Source organism: Trametes versicolor (assembly GCF_000271585.1).
Source record: "Trametes versicolor FP-101664 SS1 unplaced genomic scaffold TRAVEscaffold_14, whole genome shotgun sequence".
Classification (NCBI taxonomy): Eukaryota; Fungi; Basidiomycota; class Agaricomycetes; order Polyporales; family Polyporaceae; genus Trametes; species Trametes versicolor.
In genome coordinates, this window is record NW_007360334.1 from 807,404 (window position 1) to 830,044 (window position 22,641).

Genomic DNA, 22,641 nt, shown 5'->3' on the forward strand with positions numbered 1-22,641 from the left:
CCCCCCCCCTTCCCCCTCCTCTCTCTCACTCACGCACCAACTAATCCGGGATGCACACACAGACGACTCCGCCGCACACATATCTGAAGAAGTCGCGGGAGCCGCGCGCGCCGCGCCCATCGCGATCCTCACCTCCGTCGCGGCCGTCGGGGGCATGGGCTGGCTGCTCATCATCGCCGTGTCCTTCGCAACCGTCTCCGTGCCGGCGCTCCTCGAGACGGACCTCGCGCTCCCGATGGGCCAGGTGCTGCTCGACGTCCTCGGGAAGCGCGGCATGCTCGCGATTTGGAGCTTCACCATCATCGCGCAGGTGCGTCCTTTTTCGCTCGGCTGGCGCGATTGCTGGGCGCTGACGGGCGTGTAGTTTTTGTGCGGGGCGGCGCAGGGCGTGGACGCGTCTCGCGTTGTGTTCGCATTCGCGCGGGATAACGCGCTGCCGGGCTCGCGCTGGTGGAAACGGGTGAACGCGTACACCCAGACGCCCGTCAACGCCGTCTGGCTCGTCATCGCCCTCTCCGCGCTCTGCGGGCTCCTCGGGTTCTCCGCCACCGCGTTCAATTCGCTCGCTGGGTACGTGCCGCTGCGTATGTGCGCTTTCTGCCGCTGACGCTGGGACGGACAGCGCATCGGTCGTCGGGCTGTACACCTCCTACGCGACTCCGATTTTCCTCAGGATCACGTCTGGACGAGATAAGCTCGTCCCTGGGCCTTTCAGCCTTGGGCGGTGGTACATGCCCATTGGTGCGGTCTCTGTTGTATGGGTGTCCTTCATCGTGGTCCTGCTGTGCTTTCCGCCCAGTCAGAGGGTGAACGCGGCAGAGATGAGTGCGTCCCCCTTGCTTTACATTTGTTGACATTTCTCTGATCAAATGTCCGCAGACTATGCGTCAGTGATTGTTCTGGCAGTGTTCGTCTTCGCGGGAGGCTCATGGGTGTTGTCTGCGCGGAAGTGGTTTGTCGGGCCACTGCCCAACGTCGATGTCCCAGGCTACTCGGAGAAGCAGACGTGAATGAAGAGATTTATTGATTACATCGCCCGCGCGATACCAGGCATATGGCGTGGCGCGTGTGTCGGAATGATACTACAAGGGCTCGAACATTAGGGCCTGGCAAGTGTACAGTAGCAAGCACTCAAGACTGGTGAGGCAGGAAAGATCCGGCGACAAGACGTGGACGAGGCTGCGAGCACTTCACAGTCCTTCGTCATACAGCTTTCTACATAGCGCTACGTAGAAGCGTTCAAGGTCCTGTTTCGTCTCGAGGTCGTTCACCTCCTTCTCCTTCTCCCGCTTCCGCCCCTGCTTCTCTGGGGCAGCCTCAGGCGCACTGGACTTGTCCTCGGAGCCCGCGAGGGCCTCAGGAGCGTTCGGCGCCGTAGGCTGGTCGACAATCCAGTCGAACACCGCCGACAGCTTCTCCGTCGAGTTCTTGACCACCTCGTCCGAATTCCCATGGTCCCGCTCGCGCTCGCGCATGCTCCGCACGTCCCTCTCGGCGCCGCCCTCCTCGCTTCGGCTCGCCGCAGCCGCCATTGTCTCCCTGTGCGCCTGGTCGCTCATCCCCGCGCCCGCACTCTTCGCCGCCGCCTTCTCCTCCTTCTTCCACGCGCGCACGAACCTGCCCCAGTCCCCGAAGTTCCACTCCTCAGGCCCCGGTATTGACGGCAGGTCGACGTCGATACCCCGCGCGCCGCGCATCTCCCAGTGGTCGCAGCCCTCTAACACGCCAAGGAACTCGCCCCAGCGCGCGCTCTGGATGGTTACGAGTCCGTCGTTGCCCCACTCTCCGTCTGCGTCTGCGAGCGGGTGTCCGGCGTCACGCAGACGTGCGCGCTCTTTCTCCTCAAATCCGTCCATGACCATCTTGGGCAACCACAGTGGGTGCCAGATGCTCATGTTGGACGTTCGTCCGGCGACGCTGAAGTACTTAACGGAGGGATCGTCGGGCGTGGCGGGGTTGAAGATGGTGTTGAGGTAGGTGGAGGTGAGGTGGGCATATGCGGGCGAGTCGAGCAGGGAGAGGAGTAGGGTGGTGAAGGATGAGGGGAGGGAGGCGAGCGACAGCAGGGACTTCACACCAGGTATCGACTTGCTCTGCGGGCTGGCAGGAGCATCTTGAGGTTCTGAGTTGGGTGACGTCTCCAAGGCCTCGCGCTGAACCTGACCAGGATAATCGACCTTGTGCCTGCCAAGTCCGATGTATTGCTGCAGAGGGATATATCAAGAACCGCCGACAGAGCATTGGAGTGTATGCTCACCCTGCACCAGTCCATGAAGGGGCTACCTCTATGGGGAGTCGCAATGGTGGTCAACGACAGCGGAGTGTAATCTTGGGGTTTTAAATGGCTGATGAGGTGCCTGCAGTCCAGTCCGCCCATGGAATGTGCAAGGAAGTTTACGCCTCTCCCTGGTGCCTTCTCGCGCAGGAAGCGGTCCAGATTGTCTGCACGAGATGAGATCGAGCCAGTACTGCGGGATGATATGAGAATAGGCTTCGTACACGGAGCCGAAAACGCTCACCTAGGCACAGAGGTCATTAGTACTTCGGCACCGACTTTACCGCGCAGTACGTTCAGCACATTCGACCAGTAATGCGTCTGCAGAATAGGAATTGAGGATGGACCGCGCACATCAAAGCCGTAGAGACCTAGTAAAGCGCTTGTCAGCAACAGTGCAGAAGTATAGCGGGTTTTCTTCCAGCGGAAGTCTGGGCACGGATACCGCGTAAAGGCGTCAAACTGATTCTTTACGCGACTTACCGTGGCATAGAACAATAGGGTACCTCGGTGCTCTGACCGGCTCGTACAAGGCGGGGTTGCTGATGAGTTGGTGGATCTGGTCGTTCCGCCGTAGCCTGGCCGGAGCAGCTGTTCGGCGTGGAGGCTCCCTGACATCGCTCCCCTGCGACGCGACCTGCGCCCCCATCCTATCCGTCCATGACAGCGTCCATGGTCTCTCCGGTTTGGCCAGCCACGCAGGCCACTGTAGGGCGTGGAACGTAGAATGAGTACGTCGGGGCTCCTTCTCCGAGGGCGGTTGCTGGAGGTAGTGGTGCGAGATGGAGAGCGTGCCGACGACGTTCACGATGCGGCGGAAGAGAGCAGCGACAGGGATAGGAAACCAGACGGTCTGCATGTCGCAGCGGGCGACGAGGAAGACATGTAGCACGATGGAGAAGAGAACGCGCTCGGAAAGCTTGGGGCCCCCAGTGCCACTGTCGGCGTCACGCCCGCGCTGGGGTTGGCGATCCTTTCGGAGATCCCGGCCCGATCGGCCGTCAGGCGTTAGCTGCGCCCAGGTTAGCGCCGGTCGTTTGGTCCTCTTCCTTCAAGACGATGAAGGACAAGCTTGAGCTTAAAGCGTTTGAGAAAGTAACTTCTAATGTGCCCGTATATACTCTACAAATTTTTTGACTATATATCACCCTAGTACGTATGCGGAAGATCAAGGCTGCACCCGCCGACGCGCGAACGCGACCGCGACACTCCCCGCCCCAGTCGCGAGAGCACAGGACCCGACGAAGATCTCGACCGCGCCATACCCAAACTTGCCGAACCCGCCTCCCAGAGACGCGCCGTTCCCGCTCTGAAGCAGAAGACCTGATATGACTGGTCCGATGACCGCCGAGATGCCCTTGAAGAACGCGGTGCCCGCGAAGGACATGCCGGCGTATTCGACCTGGCCCCCGACAGACTCGACCGCCGCATTCGGCCAGGTAGACGAGAAACCTCCACTCTGCGATACGTGTGGTGAGCACCGTGGTTCTCTTGCATATACAGATGGGTAGTACTTACGAGGCCGCCGAAGATGACTGCGAAGAAGTATAGGAAGATCGCTGCGTCGGCGAAGCCCCAGAGGAAGAACGCCGAGAGCGCGCTGCCCACCGCGCTGAAGACCATGATTGAAGGATATGGGAAGCGGTCAGAGAGGTGGCCCATGATGATCTGACCCACGACGGCCGACGAGTTGAACAGGGCCAGAACGATGGTCGCCGTCAGCTGGTTGGCGACGTTTCGGGTGAAGGTGGCGATGTATAGCGATACAGGGAAGTACGACAGCCCTTGCAGCATGTTCGTGATCGCCTGAGGTGACCCTCGTGGTAAGTGTATATATCTGAGTGAGGCGGTGGATCAACCGCTTACAAAAGTCCAGAATAACGGGTTCCTGACAAAACCGATGTGAGGGGGGATGAAGCGAGGCCGCCGGTTAAGAGCGGTGAATTTGGGGACGGGGAGTCGATTGCGCATGCCAAGTAGAGCGATCCCGGAGAAGAGCGACGTGCTGATTGCCCAGATGCGCAAAGTCCAGCCCAGACCGACCTTGTCCAGAAGAACGTTCAGGACGAAGGGGAATACGAAACCTGCAAATCAGAGTCAGTACACTACCTCCAGCACTGTGAGAAAAATCTGACCTCCAAGACCGGTTCCTGCGAAGATAATACCTCCCGCAAGCCCGCGTCGTTCCGAGAACCACTCTGGGATGAGCTGGATCACAGGCATGTACAGAAGTCCGCCTCCGATGCCGACACCAACGCCCTGCAGGAGAATCAATTGCCAGACCTGCATGCGTTATCAGTAAGCTTCTCCCTTTATGAAGTATATCCGACACTGACCTCTGTCGCAAAGCTGGAGCAAAATAGCGAGATAAAGTAGAGTAGCAAGCCTGCCCACATGCCTGTACGCATGAAGTCGGGGTAGCGACCGTACACAAAAGACAGGAATATCGACTAATGTAATGTGAGTTTTCATTCCTTAGCATGAAAAGCGACGTAGCGAACCTCTCCATACTGAAGAGCGAGCGCAACCGTGCCCACTGCAGCGATGGCAATGCTCGATGAGTTCTCAAATGGCGGGTGCGACGTATAGTAGTCTGAAAGGAGTGAGTGCAATTCACTCCTAAGAGCTTTTGTTCCTCATACCCTGGAAGATACCGTAACTGGACGATGACAATATTAGAAAAGCTCCTACGCTGGAGAGAGATGAGAGATCAACCTGAAGCTGAATCCCCACACCATCATCTCCAATACGAAGGCCGAGAAACAAAACGTCCATGCTTTGATTCCACGATCTATTGGGGGCAGCTCCTGAACGGTGGCGCCTTCCTGCGGGTCCTGCGAATGGAGGGCGGCTCGTGACGATGAACGGGTGTACGTCGCCGGAGTGCTAGTGCCCTTCGCATCGGGGTCGTCTTGCATCGAGGATAGCTCATACTGTTCGATGCCGTGAGTGTGGTCATTTTGCGGTACCTCCATGTTCTTCTGGTCAGTTCTGCGATGCAGAAATGTGGATGTTGCGCAAAGACAAACTGCAGACAAAATCGATGTCGACGGGCGCCATTTCCAATCAAATGAGTCAACGTACTCGCTTACTATATATGGATTTTTCCTGACCCGGCGTCTTCCGAGGCCTTTGAGGCGCCGCTGCGGCAAGAACATTTGCTCCTTCCTCCATCTTCCCGAAAGTGCATATAGTCACCCCAGCTGAACTCCCTCTGCCGTGTGTGTTCTATAATGAGGTTCATACGACCCTGTTTCTCGTCGCTTCATGTGCCTGATGCCTAATGCCTTCACCGGAGAGCCTCGCAAATGTCCTGACGGCATAACATCATCAGTAAGCAGCGCGTGCAATTACCGCAGTCTCGACATAGCTGACGGTTCCATGCAGACTTCACACCTGTGCACATATACCAGCCCTCATGGGCGGATCAGTTAACGGGATGCCGTCCGTTGCATGCGCACGGCCCCGTACAACCCGATGATGACCCTTGCCGCTTTTATGTCCCAACAACATACGTACCAGGTACCCGTGACTATATTATGCACAACTTAGCATAGGCTCGCAAGGCCGCGATTCGAGTCGTCTTGGAAACTTGCCGGCTCGGAGCGCTCCCACCGCGGACTTCAGGTAAGACATCTCAATAAGTGGTGGTACATTGATACCCCACTGTGAAGCTTGAAAACGACTCTGATGCTACGCCTTTCCAGCCCTCATGCATTGTACGCGAATGTCATCTGGCTCAAACTCCAGGTCTAGCAGCTCTCGCCTGAGGCGTTCAGCGCTGACGCATAAGCGAGATACCCCTTGCCAGGGTCGTCAACCGAACCTCGTAGTCTTTGGCTGTCATAGCGGACGGCCTCGGTCTCGGCATCGTGCTGAATCCGTCCTATGTCATGTTTCGTCGTGATTATGAGACCCTTACCGACGGTGGATATAAGCACAACGCGGTCGCTGGATTGATTCAATCCTCACCCTCTGGACGCACTCACTTCCTCGTTCAAAATACACCTAGCTCAGACGATGCGTCTTGCCTCCTCAGCAGTTGCTGCTGTTCTCGTTGTCGTATGTCGGGCGGCTCCCCAGGTCACGATTGGGAGCACCACAATTGTTGGCACCCAGAACACTGGCCAAACCGAGTTCTTTGGAAGTAGGGAGCTTTCCTCACCGTCAAGGGGGTTATATTGACCTAGTGCCGTTCTCAAAGGTATCCCTTACGCCGAACCACCTGTTGGTCAACTACGGTTCGCACCACCAGTGCTGAAGGCCGATCCAGGCGTCGCAAGCCTCGACGCGAGTGCATATGGCCCCTCGTGTCCTGTCGGCGGCGTGAGTTTTTGCTACAAAATTTGATATCTACCGCTGCTGAACGTCTCCCCAGTCTTCGAACCCCGTCGAGGACTGCTTGACTATAAACGTCCTCCGGCCGGTCGGTACGGCATCTGGGGCAGGCCTCCCGGTTATGGTGTGGATTTACGGCGGAGGCTTCCAATGTGCGTACGCTCTCTGCGTACATTTCCGATGATGTCCGCTCGCTTTACTGACGCTCCTACAGCCGGTGATGCATCGGGGTATGATGGCACCGGCTTCGCCATCGCCGGAATAAACAGGGTCAGCTTGTCTTGTTCACCTTTCGTTACTTCTGTACTCAGGGCCGACTCTAGGGGACACCTTTCCTCTACGTCAACCTCAACTACCGCTTGGGCGTGTTGGGCTTCCCACAAGGCCAAGAGGCGACGTCGCGTGGTGCCCTCAACCTGGGTCTCAAAGACATTCTTACGGCGTTAGAATGGGTACAACAGAATATTGCGGCTTTCGGAGGCGATCCCGCCAAGGTAGGAAGCACCCCAAAAAGATCATAGGGCGATTTCATTGACACCATGTGGCAGGTCACCATATTCGGACAGAGCGCGGGGTCTATCGCCGTCGCGAACCTGTTCCTGAACTCGAATCTGGAGAGCCTCGTTCGCGCAGCGGTACGTGGACTCCACCAGTTGATAATCCCTGCTATCAGCTCATGCCTGTTCAAGATCTTCGAGTCGGGCGCACAGAGTTCGCTACCCATGTTCCCCGGGGCTCACCGAGACCAGGACTGGCAGAATTTCGTCGCGGCCGTCCCTCAGTGCTCGGGCGCAAGCTCCACCGATACCTTCGACTGCCTCCGGCAGGCCGATATCACCGCCATCGTCAGCGGACAAAGTTCCGCGTCCGGGCAGGCTGGAGAGCAGTTCCCTTGGACACCTGTTATCGACGGCGCGGGCGGGGTCATTCCCGACCTCCCCTCGACGCTGCTTGCTGCCGGCCAGTTCTCGCGCCTCCCCTTCATCTCTGGTAGCAATCTGGATGAGGGTGCGTTGCACTAATTGTGTTTTCAATCTTCCACTCAGATCGTCTATAGGCACTCAATTTGTGTCAACGACTCTGTCATCGGATGACCAGCTCACGCAGTTCTTCGACAATTTCGTTAATCCTGCCGGCGGGGCTTCCGCAGCGCAGCAGACGCAGATCGACGACTTGATCCAGCTGTACCCCGACGACCCTTCCCAAGGATCTCCATACGGCACTGGGAGCAACACGTTCGGTCTCGGGAGCGAGTACAAGCGCGCCGCCTCCATCGCCGGGGACATCTGGTTCCACTCCATCCGCCGCGCGTGGAACCAAGCGGCGAGCGCGCAGGGTGTCCCGGTCTTCGCCTATTTGTTCACTGACCCTCAGGCTGCGGGAAATCCGTCGCAAGGAGGCGAGTCGTGCCCTGTGCTCGTACTGACGGCGAGGACTCATGTTTGTTCCTGTCCGCAGTGGCTCACGGTGCTGAGCTGTCATACGTGTTTGGGGCGCCCGGAGCTGCACCTGCCAGCACTTTGAGTGCTACCATGAAGGACTACTGGATCTCGTTCGCGACCTCACTCGACCCGAACGACGGAAAGGGCAATGATCGTGCGTACCACTTCCAAGGATGAGTGCAACTGTACATGGTAGCTGACGCGCATCGCGCAAACAGGTCCTCAATGGCTGCAGTATACCTCGTCGAGCCAGGTAGGTACCTTTCGCGCCGTCGAGAATTGCGATCTTCATCTCTTCTTTAGGTCGTCATGCAACTACAAGGAGGCAACACGACTATCATCCCGGACACATACCGCGCCGAGCAGATCTCCTTCATTAACTCCCAGCCGGCCACCTTCAATCATTGAACCTAACCATTCACGACCTGCTGTCGTCTGGGAACCAGAACACATGTCTCATCTTCGGTCGATACACATACGGAGCGTCTCATTACTACTGCACAGGAATAAACTATTGACTGCCTACTTAACGACGCTGCGCGTTCAGCGGGAACCGTTCGTCAGGCGGTCGATCGCAGCGACGGCTACCCTGAAGCCACGCCTAGATGCTCTGATCCAGGTGCAGAGCCCGCCGTGACTCCGGTTGATACTCGAAAAGTCTGGGTTCGATGCTGTAAGGAATGGGAGACCAAGAGCCCATCTGCAACAACCGGGGAAAGAACTCAGTGAAGGGGCTCATGCCAACTATTCAAACACAACAGGAGCACGTACTTTGGCATGCACCTCGAGGATTCCGCGCTTGTGGCAGCTCGGCATGTGCTTCCGAACGTGCTGCTCAAACCAAACGCCGTCATGTGTAGGGCCGTCCACCGCATCTGCGCGCTCCTTGCTACTGCTTGGGGAGCTTCCGGCCTGACCGTCCGAAACCGACCCGTCTTGTTCGGGGTCGTTCGGGGCGTCGACGGTAGAATCCTCGGCCTCGCTGCTAGAGCTGTCGTCTGACCGAACCGCAGGCTCACGACAGAACACGGTCACACAGATACGCTGGAGGCCCAGAAATGGGGCCTCCGACAGCAACGCGTCGATGTCTTGCAGAGGAAGATCCATGTCCTGCACGACCGATCCCCAGTTCGAATCCAGTTCTTCGCACCAACAGAACAGCGAGAGCACTTGAAGGGCGGGAGAGCGGACCATGGCGAGGGCGCCCGTAACCCATGTGCCCGTGTCCACAACCAGAAGGACGAGATTCTTCAGCCTGGTGAAATTAGGCAGATCTTGTGCATCGTGGGCAGTGGCCAAGTCAGCATCAAATGTCGACCCGTGTACAAAACATGCACCGTACCCAGAAAATCGTTGAGGGTAACACCCTCGTAGTACTGCTGAAAATCTGGTTCGGTTTCGCGCCAAGGCGGACCCAGAGTCAAATTGGTAATATCGGACGGAGAAGGTAGTGCGCGAAGCAGTGGGTCCATCTTCTCGTTGTCCGTGAACTACATGCGAAACGAAAGGCATCAGATTACGATATGAGCAGACCCATACCGAAGCTGAACTCACCACCACTGTGCGCAGGTCTCTGCAGTATTCGGGCGCGAAGGCGGCTCGGCTGATACCCTCGCTGAACTCGCAGTTGAAGATGCATGCGGCGACGAAGACGCTCATCAAATGTGGACCTGCCGCAAGGATCTCGACGAGGTCGTCGACGCTATGAAAGGTAAAGCTGCCAAGACCGAGCGTCCGAAGGGATGGACGTGATGCGACCTCCCGTAAGAAAGGGATGATGGGATTGGGGGGAATGACCTCCCCGCCGTTGAACTCGAATGTCATATTCTTCAGGTTGGACAGCTTGCGCACAGCTTGTAGCGGGAATGGGTCCGAGTCATACTGGCCTGTGGGAGAATCTCGGTCCCAGCGGGTCCACACTGAAAATAACATGAGGTCATGGACCAGGGGGCCCAGTGCCGAGCAGTCCAGGAGCGCCCGCGAAAATGTGAGGCACTGCTTGTTGCCACGCAAGACCACTTTCTTGTATAGACCGAACCGTGCCCTCGAGAGCCAGGATCGCGTTGTGAGGGCGCATGCCGCCAGAGTGGCACTGTTCGCTTCTGGGTCGACTGCCACTGCATCGATGATCTCGAGACAAACATCCAGTGGGAGTCGAGAGTGTTCCATCGATATCGTAGGGACTGGAGAAGTCTAGACAGTCAAGAGTAGCTGAGGAAGTAGGAGACGTGTTCGTGAGCAACAGAGATCGAATATGTACTTGCGACAACTATCGGCATACGGATATTACGACCATTGAAGGCTAGTTTTCGAAGACCTTCGCCACCTCATTCATGTTTGCGTTGCCATGCTAGCCCGGAAGAGAAACCAAGGACAATTATAGAAGACCCTAAGATGTCGATGTTCGTGAACGTGTTTTGACATGATGAGAATTGGGCTGCGAATGGACAAAAGAGTAAAATAGCAGAGTTGACGAAGCGTCGGCTCGGAGGAGCTTGAGGGTGTTTGTACATGTTAGATTCCAAAGCTATCGGCCCCCCGATCAGATCATGAGCGCTACCTTCCACCCGAGTGGAGCGACAGCACGGCTCTTTGGCATACGACCCTCACTGTACTGTCTTACTGTGCTTGCAGTCTGCTCTATGTCGGAAACGATTACACTTGGGAAGGGAGGCCACGCAGCACACTGCAAAAGATGTCTCATAGCTCTGCCCTTCAGCCAAGTAGAGATCGATCCGTCAAGGTGCGCTTCGTGTTAGTCTTCTGCCGAGACACCAATCGAAATCATTCTCAGAATAGCTGTTGTATTCTACTGCCTTGGCACACTTGACGTTCTTGGTCATTTGGAAAAGCAATCTAGCGACCTCGACCGTGAAAGCTGGCGAAGTTGGTTGTGGGAGCAGCAGATCTGTTCGTCACACATTCTTCTACTTATTGTCCAGCATAATAATCGCTCACAAAGGCGGACCCTTTGGAACCGGATTTAGGCCCAGCCCGTTCATGACACCTGAGGACTTCTCTGTAAGTGTGCCCATCGCGTTATTACCTTCTCAATTGAACGATCGCCATATCCCAGGGCACCACGTCCGAGTACGATCTCCCGCATCTCGTGATGACGTACACCGCACTTTCATCTCTTTCTATCTTGCGTGATGACTTCTCCAAGCTCGACAGAGCCGGGATCATCCGCTTCCTGCGGGCCTGTCAACAAGCGGACGGAAGGTACGCCAGTTAGCGTCTTCCCCATGCGGTTGAACCACTTACCCCATCATCATGTTACAGCTTCTCTGCGCTACCAAACGGCGGAGAATCGGACCTAAGAATGCTCTACTGCGCATTTGTGATTAGCAGCATGCTTGACGATTGGTCCGGCATTGACATGGATCGTGCTGTCGCCTACGTTCGGAACTGTTATGTGAGACTACCATAAACTCTCATTTGGATGCACTATCTGACATGGGCAGAGCTATGAAGGAGGTTACGGACAGACACCAAACGGCGAGGCACTTGGTGAGCACTAAATCGCCCTTACGCTCAGCAGAGGCTAAGTAACCTTTGCAGGAGGGACTACATACTGCGCCCTCGCCGCTCTGCACCTCGCTCCTGAAACAGAGAGCTCGCCCCTAGCCAGCCGATTGCTTCCGCAAGAACGCGCACGCACCATACGGTGGCTAGTGCAGAACCAGACGCCCTCTGGCGGTTTCTGCGGGAGGACGAATAAACTTGCTGATGCGTGCTACTGCTTCTGGTGCGGAGCATCTCTGAAGGTGATCTCACTACGATCTCCATTCCACGCTGCCTTCTAACGCCACTATTCAGATACTGGGTGCCGGTGATCTTGTGGACGAGAAAGCTCTAGCGGGCTTCCTCGCAAGTTGTCAGTTCAAATTTGGTGGGATATCCAAGGCCCCTGGCGAGCGTTCAGGTTCGTATTGGTATATCTGCCACCTATCCTATCACTAACCAGGGCTATCCTCGCAGACCCGTATCACACATATCTGTCCCTCGCGGTCCTTTCCGTTCTCCCTGCAGATCACGGGGACGACGCGAGCTGGGAACTTCCGCAGCTCGATGCGCTATGGAACGCGACCGAGGAGACAGCGGCGTGGGGAAGGGAGCACATCCCTGCTCGATCTAAGGCGACGTGATGCCATAGATAACTGAGGTCAGTTTGCTCAAACCCACACCACGTTCACGCTCGGAAAACGCTGATTGAGCACGATGCCATGCCAGAGCAGGGCGATTGGACAAGATTACATTGCGATGTACACGATAATAACGAGTGAGGTGCGGAATGCCTATGATGGGTCCGTGAGCGAGCAAACTAGAAAGGTGCGTGAATGAGCGTGTGGTGCGTGGTGGTATACAGTGTCCGTTAGGAGTCGTAGCTCTGCGATCATCGTCGGGCAGGCTTGATCGTGCGAGCCGTCGCGTAAACGAGCTGGGGCGAGGGTTTCAAGCCGGGCGGCGGCGGAAGCGTATCGGGTGCGAACACGCGAGGCGTGAAGCCGCTGTCCGCGAACGCCTCCTTCGTGTGAGCGCGCCGTTCCGGTGCGGCCCAGCGCTTGGCCGCGGCGTTGATGTCCTATTGGCAGGGGTCAGCATGCATGACACGGCTTTTCGCAGAAGGGGGTACACACCTCGACTTGCACGTGGACGGTGCGCTGGTCGAAGACCTCGCCGAGTGAGCTCTGGCCTGGGACTATGCGTAGGGCGTGGTTGTTGATTGCAGCGACGATGTCGTTCATGACTTGCGGATTCTCCTTAAACATGGTACAGTCGAGGCGTGTCAAGAGCACCCGCGCGGCGCGCAGCTGCTCGATGACGAACATGTCTGCCACGAGGCCGTTCAGGCACTTACGCACGAAATCGGAGTTCACGATTTTAACAGCGTAGAGCTCTCCGGAGAAGGCGACGAACGAAAGCGCGACACTTAGAGTGGGGTTCTCTGTTTTGCGAGGGGTGCAGATGAAGGAGGTGGGGTTGTTCTGTCGCAGGTATTAGTTACTTTGTGTGCAACAAGACCTGGCTGGCAGACTTACCGGATTCCAGAACGCGTCAAACTCAACCCACAGACAATACATCATGATTTCTCGAAACGCGTTCGCGCAGACCTCGCCCCCAAGCTCTGCGAAGTGGCTGTTGATCGCGCGCGCGAGCAACGCGACGACGTTCAAGTCCTCTCCATTGCTCTCCGTCACGCGCTCCGCGAACTTCCTCGCGAGGTCCGTCATCACGCTCGTATCCCAGTGCCCTGAACGCACGATCTCCCTCGCATACTGCGCACGCACATTGGGGTCATGCGTCACAGAGCCCCTGCGGAAGCTCGCCATCCATGGATGCTGCAACCGCAGCACAGCCGTGCCCAGCCCGGGTGGCGGGCCCTGCAGGCGCGCGGCGACCGGGATGAACTCGCCTGCGCGCGGATTCAGTGCGGTGCTCGACGATGGTACTGGTACGGCGTATTTCGAGGCGCTTTGGAATCTCTGGCGCGCGTCCATCGCGCGCCGCTGCGTGAGCCACGCTACCTCACTCGGCGTCTCGGACGAGCCCCACGAGGCGGAGTGAGCGCTCTGCATGTCTTGCTCAGAAAGGCCGAGGGGCCGTAGGATGCTTTCTTCGTCACACTGCACGACGCTACTTGCGTGGTCTTCTGAGGTCTCCGTCTCGCTGGTTGCTTCGCTGATCGCGGGCGTGGAGAGTGGCGAAGGCCGATAGGGTGTGGCTAGTCGTGAGCTACTTGCGTGAGGTTGGGCCTTTGATCCCGGGGCGCCGTATGGCGCGTAGTATCGGGGTGAGGGCATAGCAAAGGTTTGAGCGTTTGAATTCATGGTGTGATTCTGGTATGTCGTAGAGGGCGTTGGTTGGAAGAAGCAAGTGGATTGGGATGAGTGGCGTCAAGTGAGGTGTAACGGTCGGTCTCCATACGGGTCTCTTTATATCGCTTTGCAGCGTGATCAAAGCGGCAGCGCACATTGTAAGTGCATGGATCGCGGAGGGAAAAGCGTGGCGAAGCACAGCACTCCGCTTTGACCGAAGACATGCGTTGCTGAGCGTGCCACCTGAGACAAAAGGACGAGCGCTTACGAGAACAAGAAGCCACGCAGTGTTGCCACTCGATGCGGCGTCGTGCTTGTGCTGTTCGCCGCACAAAGAGGGCTATTGTTAACCACATCGTAGTGGGTTACCACGATCGTGACTCCAGCTACCCTGTTTGTGGCATCGTATCAGTATCTAACATCGCCGTTACTAAAGCTGCCTACCACTGCCACCACCTGGACATCCGGGCCACAGACAGATGGTTTAGATTCCTGTTGATCAACGCTAAACGGTTATCGTATGCATTGCCCAGTCCCGGGGCGCTGGTTTTGTGAGGCTCCGACCACCTAGAGATCGCAGAGTGAGATGGTCAGATACGGTCGGCTTAAAGTTGATGAAAGAGATGTTCTGGGCGCGAGGCGCATCTGGGATGGCAGTGGTGTTACCCCTTGAAGTTGCACGGCAACCTGAGTGGAGAGTTAGGCCGCATTTGTGGCTTGCGAGGCGTGCTGACCTGGCGTACTGCTACTACTCAAGATTTGCTGCCAAACCTGAGCTAGCGAGCACAAGCCGTCCTCGGAGACGTTCAAAATGCGCGTCTATTGCTCTTCCCATCGCACGGTTCGATAATTTCTGCGGACGAGATCCAGTGGTCCTTGAGCCTCATGTTTAGCACCTGCGTACTGGAATCAGGTCCAGCCTGGTGCAGTGCGCTTGAGATCTCACTACCGGATGCCCCTGTATGTGGAAACATGATCAACGCTCAAGCTCGAATGACGCAATGTGGATGACTCGCCTCCTTGGGCCGCAGTCCCAGTGAGACGTGTAGACCACTACGCAGTTAGGCGAAGCTCATCGCACAGGATGGAGTAGAACTAGATGGTCCCGGCGTCGCGAGACGGTAGGGCGCTGTTAGTCGCACCTCAGGCGAAGGTATCGTTCCTAGTACGTCTCGTGCGGCAATCCCACAGCGGCGTGGTCGGGTGAACATGAAGTAGCGCATTGAGACGTGTCTGCTACTAGCCTGAGTGTTTGACTAGAGCGGCTGCGGCGGTAGAATTGATAGGATTGGTGAACAGCTGCGTGATACTCTTGCTTGACACAAGCCGTCAGCACGAACCGAGCGCCTGCGACTCCGTGTCAGTAATTATTTGAAGGACCGGTAGTGCAACAAAGCGTACCTTTATGTAAACGCAAATTCACACTAAAGATTTTACGTACCCCGCACAGGCTCGGAAGGTCTTCATTCCGGACTAGCGTCTTTTCACGTTAGTAATCACGGACGGTGTAGTGTAAGGACGCCGAGCTGTGCGATATTCATCATAGGATCTTCTCATGTGGCTTGAAGAGGCAGCACAGCATACGCGTCGCGTTTTGCTACAGGTCATTACTGCTACAGGCTCCTTGTCCATCTGTACGAGGTTAGCTATCACATCGGGGTACTCAGGTCTAGATATGATACTTTTAAAGTTAGCCACGCGTACTTCACACTGAGTGAACTACTGTACCTTCGCAGCCACACGCGCCATTCACTAAGGTAACGTGCATTTCACCCCGCCCGTAGCGACAGGCCCAGGACGCGCGTTTCCAGATTGCAAGGTCCTGGTGGTCCGCCGGTACTTGTTAGTGTGTCGAGGTGTGGTTGGCACGGTGGGATTTTGCTTGCAAGTAAGCACACATGCTGGATGCGTGCGTTTCAAGGCATGAAAGCATGCTAGAGAATATCCTAGTGAAGGATCTGACCGCGAACATTGTGGAAGGAAGCCAAGGTGGACTGGCCGCAAACTTCTGGATATGGTAGGCCAGTACGCAGCCACGTGGCGGCACACACTTCCTCGAGCGCCCCCGCCATTTGCCGCTTTACCTCGTTCCTCAACATCGCTGCTTCCAATTCCTTATCGTAAATCTATAAAAATAATGGCTGCTCTGCTCACATGAATCTGGTGAGACGCACATCTCCCAAGATGTTTTACTTGTCGTTGTGCAAAGGTCGAGGCAATGCTCTTAGCCAACGCTCACAATCATCTATGTTTTTCTACCAGGCTGCCAGCTGGCACCTATATCCTATGCCCTGTACCCCGACGTGCCTAGCACTCAAATTTATACGAGCTCCTCTCCGGCTCTATCTCGTCCAGAATATTTGGACTGCCAGGTTTTCGATGCAAACCTCCCGGCTACCATTCGACATATACCTTGAAATCATCGACGTAGTCGCTGCAGACCGGGACCGACATCTCCGCCGGGCCACTCTAGCCGCATGCGCCCTCACAGAGAAATCATGGCTCCCCAAAGCGCGAGCTCGCCTCTACCGCAAGGTCGTGTTGCACGAGGACGTGGAATTTCTCGCATTTTCAAAAGCGCTACTCGCCAACTCTCTGCTCGGGCCTCAGGTGCGGGAGCTCTCGATGTACATTTCCTGGGCAGAGTCCGCATGGTGCTCTTGGGACAACAACCCATGCATCGGTTTTTACGACCCCTTTCCCTTGCAGGCCGTGCGTACGCTGTCTAACATCAGGAGCGCCGTCTACGAGCATGACGGCGGCGAGTTCGTCTATGACGCGCTCGTCCCCTTCCTACGGGAGCTTGCCGCGCGACCCTCGCTTCGGACGCTCGAGCTGGGCTGTATCACATTTCTGCGCCCTGGCGACATTGCCGACATCCTTGCTGGTGCCCCTCATCTCACGCGCCTCTGCGTCAGCACTTGTTTATACTACGATTATCAACGCAGTGGCATCGTCCTCCCCCTCGAAGAGGACAGCCGGATGACTCCCCAATACTGCAGGGATCTCCGTGCGGTGGTGGTGAGTGCCCATCCAACCTGGTCATCAGTCAGCACCTCACTAGAGCCCATGCAGTTCACGGACAACGAGAATATGGACTCATTGCTCGACATGCTGCCGGCACACTGCACCATGACCCACCTCACCCTGGGCCCAATTTGGCGCGAGCCCGATCCGTTTTTCCAAGCATCCTACACTGACGAACACCAGAACCAGTTCAGAGGTGCGTCGCGATAGTCCCTCCGCTCCGCAAGGCTTAACCGTCGGTGGCCCCCGTTTCACTAGCGCTGCCCGACTATACCAAGCTGGAACGGCTCGTGCTGCTCGTCGTGAACACGGGCGCGTGGACTGCGGACGCGCTCGCGAAGGTGCGCGCGCCCGGTCTGCAGACGCTCGCGCTGTTCTGCTGGTACAAGGGCACACGTTGGCGACCGGCATTGGCGGATCTCCCGCTGCGAGATATCGACGCGTTGTTGGCGACGGACCCATTCCGCGGCCTACAGCGTGTTTTCGTCACTGTGTACTGCCGCTGTGATGGGTCCACCGACACGGACAGTGAAGAGGAATATGAAGCTGAGGACGAGAAAGACATGGACCGTTCCACAGAAGATCCCGGGGACATCTCTGCCGAGGACAGCGTCTGGTTCGAGCAGCAAGTTCGCGAGTCGATGCCCCTTTGCTGTGCGCGCGGAACCCTTCAGGTGCGGACCCAGGTATGCATCTACAAAGAAGCAAAGTTCCTCCGCTGACCCCGTATCCCTAATGATGCAGCTCGGTCACTGGAAACGCGTGCCTCACTACACAAACCTCGACTTAGAAGCTCATTCCGGGGAATTGTATTATGCACTGCACCTAGACGCGGGGGGCCCGTAGACCTACGCGTGTCCTTGGATCCAGCGGTAGAGCGCTCGGTGTTGACAAGCTTTCGCTGTAATTGAACCGAAGATTATTATGAAATAGCATGACACTTCTATACACGAATATCCCGAGAGAGAGATGACTGATACACGGAGAGCATATGGCCGAACTGCACAGTAAGGACAAGTCCGATTCCGGTGAGTGTAGATATGTACGTGATGAGTGATGAGGTACGAGCGCAGTTCGCGCAGCCTGGTCGTCCGCAAGAAGCAGCAAGAAGGCAAGAAGGGGATACACCAGACACACCCGCACCCGGACGCAGTCGCATGCTACCCGCGCGCCCGCCGCAGCCACATCCCCTCACCATCCCGCGATTTGAAACGGTCCAGCGCGGACGACGATCACCGCAGCAAGGCGGCAAGCCGTGTGCCGCGCCGCTGGGTGTTGCCATCCCAAGGATACAGCTCGTCCATCGTTCGAGCAGTGGGATCCACCGTCCGGGATCCCCGCCGCACAGGCAGGCGCCAAGGAACGGATAGATGAGATGAAAGGGAGAGGGGATCGCGGAACCGCGGGGATACTGGGCCGAATGAGCGGGCACAGCAACCAGGCACGCGGGGCGGGAGATGCACTCTCGGTACCACGAGGGGGTGCGGGCCCTGCGGCTCGGGAGAAGAGCAGCGAGAATGCGGGTGCCTGGACGTTAAGTGTGGGGGGCGAATGGAAAAGGTGGTAAGGTGGGGCTGTCGCGCCCGGGGCCCCTGTGTTGTTTCATATAGACGGCGATATGGGCCATAGATAGGGTAGGAGGAGTGGGGGGTGCCTGCGCGGGCATGCTATTGGTGTGGTGGGAAGAGGCTCGACCTCGGCGCCGTACGCCGGTCAGAAGAAGACAGGCCCGTTGGAGGAAGCTGCACCGCGAATGCCCTGCGAACCAGAAGTGCCGGAGGGCTTTGGCTTCGGCTTCGACGAGAAAGAGACTGGGCAAGCCGAAGAGGTGAACATCGTGGTAGGTATTGGGGAGTGATGTTCGAGTAAGGGTGTTCGAGTGAGGGCGAGGTGGGTTCGGCGTGCTGAGGCGAACGGTCTGTGTTGGAGTAGTGCTGAGGACATACCGACGGCGTCCTCCCTTTATAGTATGTCGCGGGTAACGGCGGGACACAGCATGGACAATAATACGCTGTGCACAAGTGGGAGTTTCAATGACGTGGTGTGACTCGGTTACGAATACGACTCTGCCAGAGGACCGGTACCTGAAAATCCGGACAGAGATGAGGTGACTTGTCGACAAGACGACAGGGGACGGCCTGTTGCGAAATGCTGTGAAGAGTTATGCGGCGGATGCTGTTCGCTCCCGCACGCGAGACGAACGGGACAAAAGCGGCCAGACCTCAGAGTTGCCTGGTGGAGGGGAGCGATGGATGGAAGGCCGCAGCCGCCAGGAGACACCCGTTTCATCATGCATCCTCACGTAACGCATGTTCGCGCGCCGTGAAACGATTGGTGCGAGCGTGTTGGCGGGATATTCCGCTGGTCCGCGCGCACGTCCGAGGAGGATGGCGAGCCCAAGAAGGAACAAGGCAGCTGCAGGTGGGCGGGGACACGTACCATACACAGCATGCGGATGCCGAGATAGAAGATAGCTGAGTCATGGATCCGTGAGCTTGCGCCGTCACGGTCAGAGGGCGGCTGGCGCATCACGAAGACCGTCTTGACTCGTCTCGGCCGAGCTTCCTGTGTCCTTGGTCTGCTTGAGGCCACACCTCGAGGCTAAAGCGGTGAAGTCTGAACAGGCGGAGAGTGCCATTGGCGGTGTAGAAACGGGACATATTGAGTGTGTTCTGATCTGACCACAGCATTCGGCGTTCCCTCCCACTATGAGCTGACAAGGCTAAATGCGTTCATATCGTAACGATACTTACTCACAATTCCACCCTGGATATTGCGCAATTGCGTCGTGGTCGCGCTGAGAGTGAGCGGCAGATCGTGGTCAGAGTCAAAGAGGCTTTCGTCCGACTCGTCGGCCCGAAGCGAGAATGAGAGCAGCCGAGCCGTTCGGTTCGATTCAATTCCGTATCGGGCAATTACACCATGCGAGCCCTCGTCAATGACTATACACGACTTGTCCTCTTCGCTCATGCGATGTGCCATGCTTAGCTAGCTGCTAGACGATCTCGGAAGTCGCCTGCATTTCCGGCTATAATCTGCAATACTGCGTCACCATTAAGCCGGGATAAACAGCTCATCCAGCTACACAGGCTGTACTGGCGAGACTCCCAAGTTCGACTTTGACGTGACGCCCTGGCGTCGTTGACATCTATCAATGATGTGCACACCTATTCCGTCGCTGCATTTGGGTACCGGCAGCCTTTCATTGCGGTGAGTAGACCCATCGTGTACCTCACAAGACCCTGTGCATGAGAAATCCCGGAATAATCATGTCGTAATCGGAGTCTTCAATGACATCGCGTCTGTCCTCGCAGGACATGTTGCATCCCAACCGGTGCGCCTAGTTCTTGCCGAGACCGTACGGAATCCGCATTGACATGTCGCAGCGGTAGTAAGCCAGCCAAGCTGCGGACACACCGTCCAGGGAATAGATCGCCCCCAAAACCATACAGGCACGGCGAATTGTCCCGTTGCCTGTGTACCTGCCGTACACTGTCCCCACGGACCCGCTACGGACGCAGCCAAGTCTTTGCGCAATGTCTGGATTGGCCGGCCACTTGACGCAGCGCGGAGAATGTTTCAAATACGCTGGTAACTCTCGAGCGAGGCGCTGAACAGCGGCATGGCTTCAATTCAACATCAAGCATGGCGTTCGCAGAACATCAGTTTACTCAACTGCGTTGTCCCCGGTACTGTTAAGTCTGGGAAGCCTTGAGACTGTCCGGCCAATCGTTCCAACCTTACATTACGGCATGTAGACTTCAAGCAGTACGGCAGGCCTCCTCAGCCTCGTCAGTTTCCAAAAACTTCAGGTCATTATTAACACGAAAATAATCCGCTGTCAAGGGGGAAGACTTCTTGTCGGTACCCAAGACCAGCTGGTTAGGAACCCGCCGGTCTTATTGGCCCCATACAGCAACCGCCCGGCGAACTGTCGACTTCATCATCATCAAGTTCGCGGAGTGCGTACTCGCCCTCTGCCCTCCTGTTCCCGTCGGCCCCCTTGCACTGCGCCGGAGGCAGCCTCAATGTCACGAACTTAGGATCAGCGTCCCCTTGGGCAGTTCCGCGGGAGCTGGAGCGGAGTTCGCACCTGCGCCGAACCTGCGCCGCTCAAAAGCCTGTCATTAAACACCCCTGCGGAATTAGGCACGCTCTTTCCCCGCGCTCGCCCCCCTGGTCCGACCCTGAATTTGATGATCTCAGGGCGATTAATCACGGGGAAGCGGGACGACCTCTTCATTGCAAGCCATCGCCTGCCATCGCCCTTCCGAAGCTGAGTTCGTCATATCATCCGTAGCGCCGTGGACATGATTAACAGGGTCATCGCGCTATGTTTGGATGTGGCGCGCGCAGCCATGTTCAAAGTTGCGGTCTGGTCTGTCCGCGGTGGTCAGGAGCCTGGACCACGTCCACACGAAGCGGCGGCGATACCACATCACATCTACCATCCTTCGCCGTTCATGCAGGGGCGGCGGTGGTTCGCCATGTAATGTCCGATGGTTTCGGTCTAGCCTCGAGGCTCGCCGGTGCTGTGCCCGCGCCGTGCCTGCCTTCGGGGACCGGCAGGGCGCGAACTTCAGGCTTTCAGGCAACTGACTTCGCTTGGCCTTTCACAGGCAGCCGAATCGCAAGCCGCCGAGCTAGTTGCGCGCAGCGTTACGCCGTGCCCTCGGAACGTCACTTCGATAACAAAGAACGGACGCGCTCCTGAGAGTTGTCGGGTGCGCTTCCGTGCGCTGCTCATCTGAGCTCGTGCAGTTGGCGTCCACTCAAATCCCTGACTAATTCCATGTTGCTGAACACGTATCTCCGACGCAGCACAGTGTATTCGGGATTCCCAGAGTTTTTCCAAGCAGCGTATTCAGTATTGGTAAGGCCGATACTCAACCGCGTCGGACTCGCAGCGCACCGTTGACCAACACCTCATGCGCAGAACGAAGAGCAAGCTATTAGTCGCAATCGAGATACAGTTACACCAATCAGGAAGCCCTTGTCGAACACGCCCTTCCCACTCCCCATACCGGCCTTCCCTGGTCCGTGATGCGCTGCGCGAGCGCCCTGCCCATCCTCTCCCACCCCTCCGCTTCGCCCTTCTTCCCCACCAGAGCGCCCGCCTTCGTGGCGTGGTCCGTCTTCGCGAACTCGCGCGGGCGCCCCTCGACGCCCTTCGCAGGCGCCCCCGTGCGCACCGGCTCCCGGCGCCTCGCCTCCGATCGGATGCTCCCAGCGGGGACCGGTAAGTATGTAATCCGCCGATGGGATGGAAGGCGTCGCATTTGGGTTCCCCTAGGACGCGGACCGCGTGCTGCCGTATCGCGGGTGCACCCGCGAGCATGTCTGACTCGGTGGTGGTGGTGCTGCGGCGGGCGCGGGCGGCGGTCTGCGAGAGAGGGGGAAGGCTGAACGTGTGGACGCGATGGACGGGGGATGTGTGGTGGTGGTCCGCGAGGACTCCGCGTCGGTCGCGGTGCTGCGCGTGCTGCTGCAGCACTAGTACCCGCGCAGCCTAGAAGAACACGGGTGTGGCCGTCGCTGCGGTCGAGCGAATGACGCCCTGGGATGTGGGCCGCGAGGGTGGGCTCGAAGTCGTCGAGGTCGGGCGTCCGTTCGCGACCTGGTTCGCGGGAGTGGAGGCAGTAGATGATCCGTGCATGATGAATGGATGGACGTGTGGAATGGTGTGCAGCGTTGTGAGTTCGATGTTTCAGCAGCGAGGGTGATGATGCCCGGCGAGGTG

At 57.3% G+C, this 22,641-nt stretch overlaps 9 protein-coding genes across 9 annotated transcripts in view; 5 read left to right on the top strand and 4 right to left on the bottom strand.

Moving 5' to 3' along the window:
- Positions 1-1,010, top strand: part of TRAVEDRAFT_61326 (amino acid transporter) — a gene marked incomplete at both ends in the record, with an annotated part of 2,590 nt that extends 1,580 nt beyond the window's left edge. The window contains 4 exons of the mRNA XM_008046711.1: positions 63-310; positions 365-570; positions 623-825; positions 880-1,010. Of these exons, the coding sequence (XP_008044902.1) occupies positions 63-310; positions 365-570; positions 623-825; positions 880-1,010 (788 nt within the window). The remainder of the gene's footprint in view (positions 1-62; positions 311-364; positions 571-622; positions 826-879) is intronic.
- A 180-nt stretch (positions 1,011-1,190) lies between these two features.
- On the bottom strand, positions 1,191-2,924 carry TRAVEDRAFT_136062 (alpha/beta-hydrolase; the record flags this gene model as incomplete). The annotated part of the gene is made up of 4 exons (XM_008046712.1): positions 1,191-2,204; positions 2,258-2,468; positions 2,520-2,646; positions 2,759-2,924. The coding sequence occupies 4 exons, from the start codon at positions 2,922-2,924 to the stop codon at positions 1,191-1,193; spliced, it is 1,518 nt and encodes a 505-aa protein (XP_008044903.1).
- Positions 2,925-3,436: 512 nt separating this feature from the next.
- TRAVEDRAFT_175515 (MFS general substrate transporter) lies at positions 3,437-5,193 on the bottom strand (the record flags this gene model as incomplete). Its single annotated transcript, XM_008046713.1, has 8 exons — positions 3,437-3,734; positions 3,794-4,081; positions 4,142-4,359; positions 4,411-4,558; positions 4,612-4,725; positions 4,777-4,868; positions 4,918-4,934; positions 4,991-5,193. 8 exons carry the CDS (start codon positions 5,191-5,193, stop codon positions 3,444-3,446), a joined length of 1,371 nt encoding a protein of 456 aa, XP_008044904.1. The 3' UTR covers positions 3,437-3,443.
- Positions 5,194-6,295: 1,102 nt separating this feature from the next.
- TRAVEDRAFT_175517 (esterase 1) lies at positions 6,296-8,575 on the top strand (the record flags this gene model as incomplete). The annotated part of the gene is made up of 11 exons (XM_008046714.1): positions 6,296-6,422; positions 6,480-6,601; positions 6,654-6,765; positions 6,828-6,883; positions 6,937-7,107; positions 7,162-7,248; positions 7,303-7,621; positions 7,671-8,032; positions 8,089-8,209; positions 8,274-8,308; positions 8,359-8,575. The coding sequence occupies 11 exons, from the start codon at positions 6,296-6,298 to the stop codon at positions 8,461-8,463; spliced, it is 1,617 nt and encodes a 538-aa protein (XP_008044905.1). The 3' UTR covers positions 8,464-8,575.
- An 81-nt stretch (positions 8,576-8,656) lies between these two features.
- Positions 8,657-9,987, bottom strand: TRAVEDRAFT_53806 (uncharacterized protein; the record flags this gene model as incomplete). The annotated part of the gene is made up of 4 exons (XM_008046715.1): positions 8,657-8,755; positions 8,827-9,329; positions 9,398-9,545; positions 9,610-9,987. 4 exons carry the CDS (start codon positions 9,985-9,987, stop codon positions 8,657-8,659), a joined length of 1,128 nt encoding a protein of 375 aa, XP_008044906.1.
- Positions 9,988-10,697: 710 nt separating this feature from the next.
- On the top strand, positions 10,698-12,203 carry TRAVEDRAFT_136084 (terpenoid cyclases/Protein prenyltransferase; the record flags this gene model as incomplete). Its single annotated transcript, XM_008046716.1, has 9 exons — positions 10,698-10,798; positions 10,850-10,965; positions 11,018-11,082; positions 11,132-11,277; positions 11,338-11,470; positions 11,520-11,565; positions 11,617-11,822; positions 11,875-11,980; positions 12,037-12,203. 9 exons carry the CDS (start codon positions 10,698-10,700, stop codon positions 12,201-12,203), a joined length of 1,086 nt encoding a protein of 361 aa, XP_008044907.1.
- A 248-nt stretch (positions 12,204-12,451) lies between these two features.
- Positions 12,452-13,886, bottom strand: TRAVEDRAFT_53808 (uncharacterized protein; the record flags this gene model as incomplete). Its single annotated transcript, XM_008046717.1, has 3 exons — positions 12,452-12,640; positions 12,696-13,043; positions 13,098-13,886. 3 exons carry the CDS (start codon positions 13,884-13,886, stop codon positions 12,452-12,454), a joined length of 1,326 nt encoding a protein of 441 aa, XP_008044908.1.
- Positions 13,887-16,253: 2,367 nt separating this feature from the next.
- TRAVEDRAFT_53809 (uncharacterized protein) lies at positions 16,254-17,747 on the top strand (the record flags this gene model as incomplete). Its single annotated transcript, XM_008046718.1, has 4 exons — positions 16,254-16,895; positions 16,950-17,097; positions 17,160-17,587; positions 17,646-17,747. 4 exons carry the CDS (start codon positions 16,254-16,256, stop codon positions 17,745-17,747), a joined length of 1,320 nt encoding a protein of 439 aa, XP_008044909.1.
- Positions 17,748-17,815: 68 nt separating this feature from the next.
- TRAVEDRAFT_61331 (uncharacterized protein) lies at positions 17,816-18,528 on the top strand. The gene has a single exon (XM_008046719.1). The coding sequence runs from the start codon at positions 17,942-17,944 to the stop codon at positions 18,269-18,271; it is 330 nt and encodes a 109-aa protein (XP_008044910.1). The 5' UTR covers positions 17,816-17,941; the 3' UTR covers positions 18,272-18,528.
- Positions 18,529-22,641: the final 4,113 nt, after the last annotated feature.

What these genes read in the sequence shown, in the direction of transcription:
- TRAVEDRAFT_61331 (XM_008046719.1), top strand. Translation starts at nt 17,942, where the DNA reads ATGTACGTGATGAGTGATGAGGTACGAGCGCAGTTCGCGCAGCCTGGT.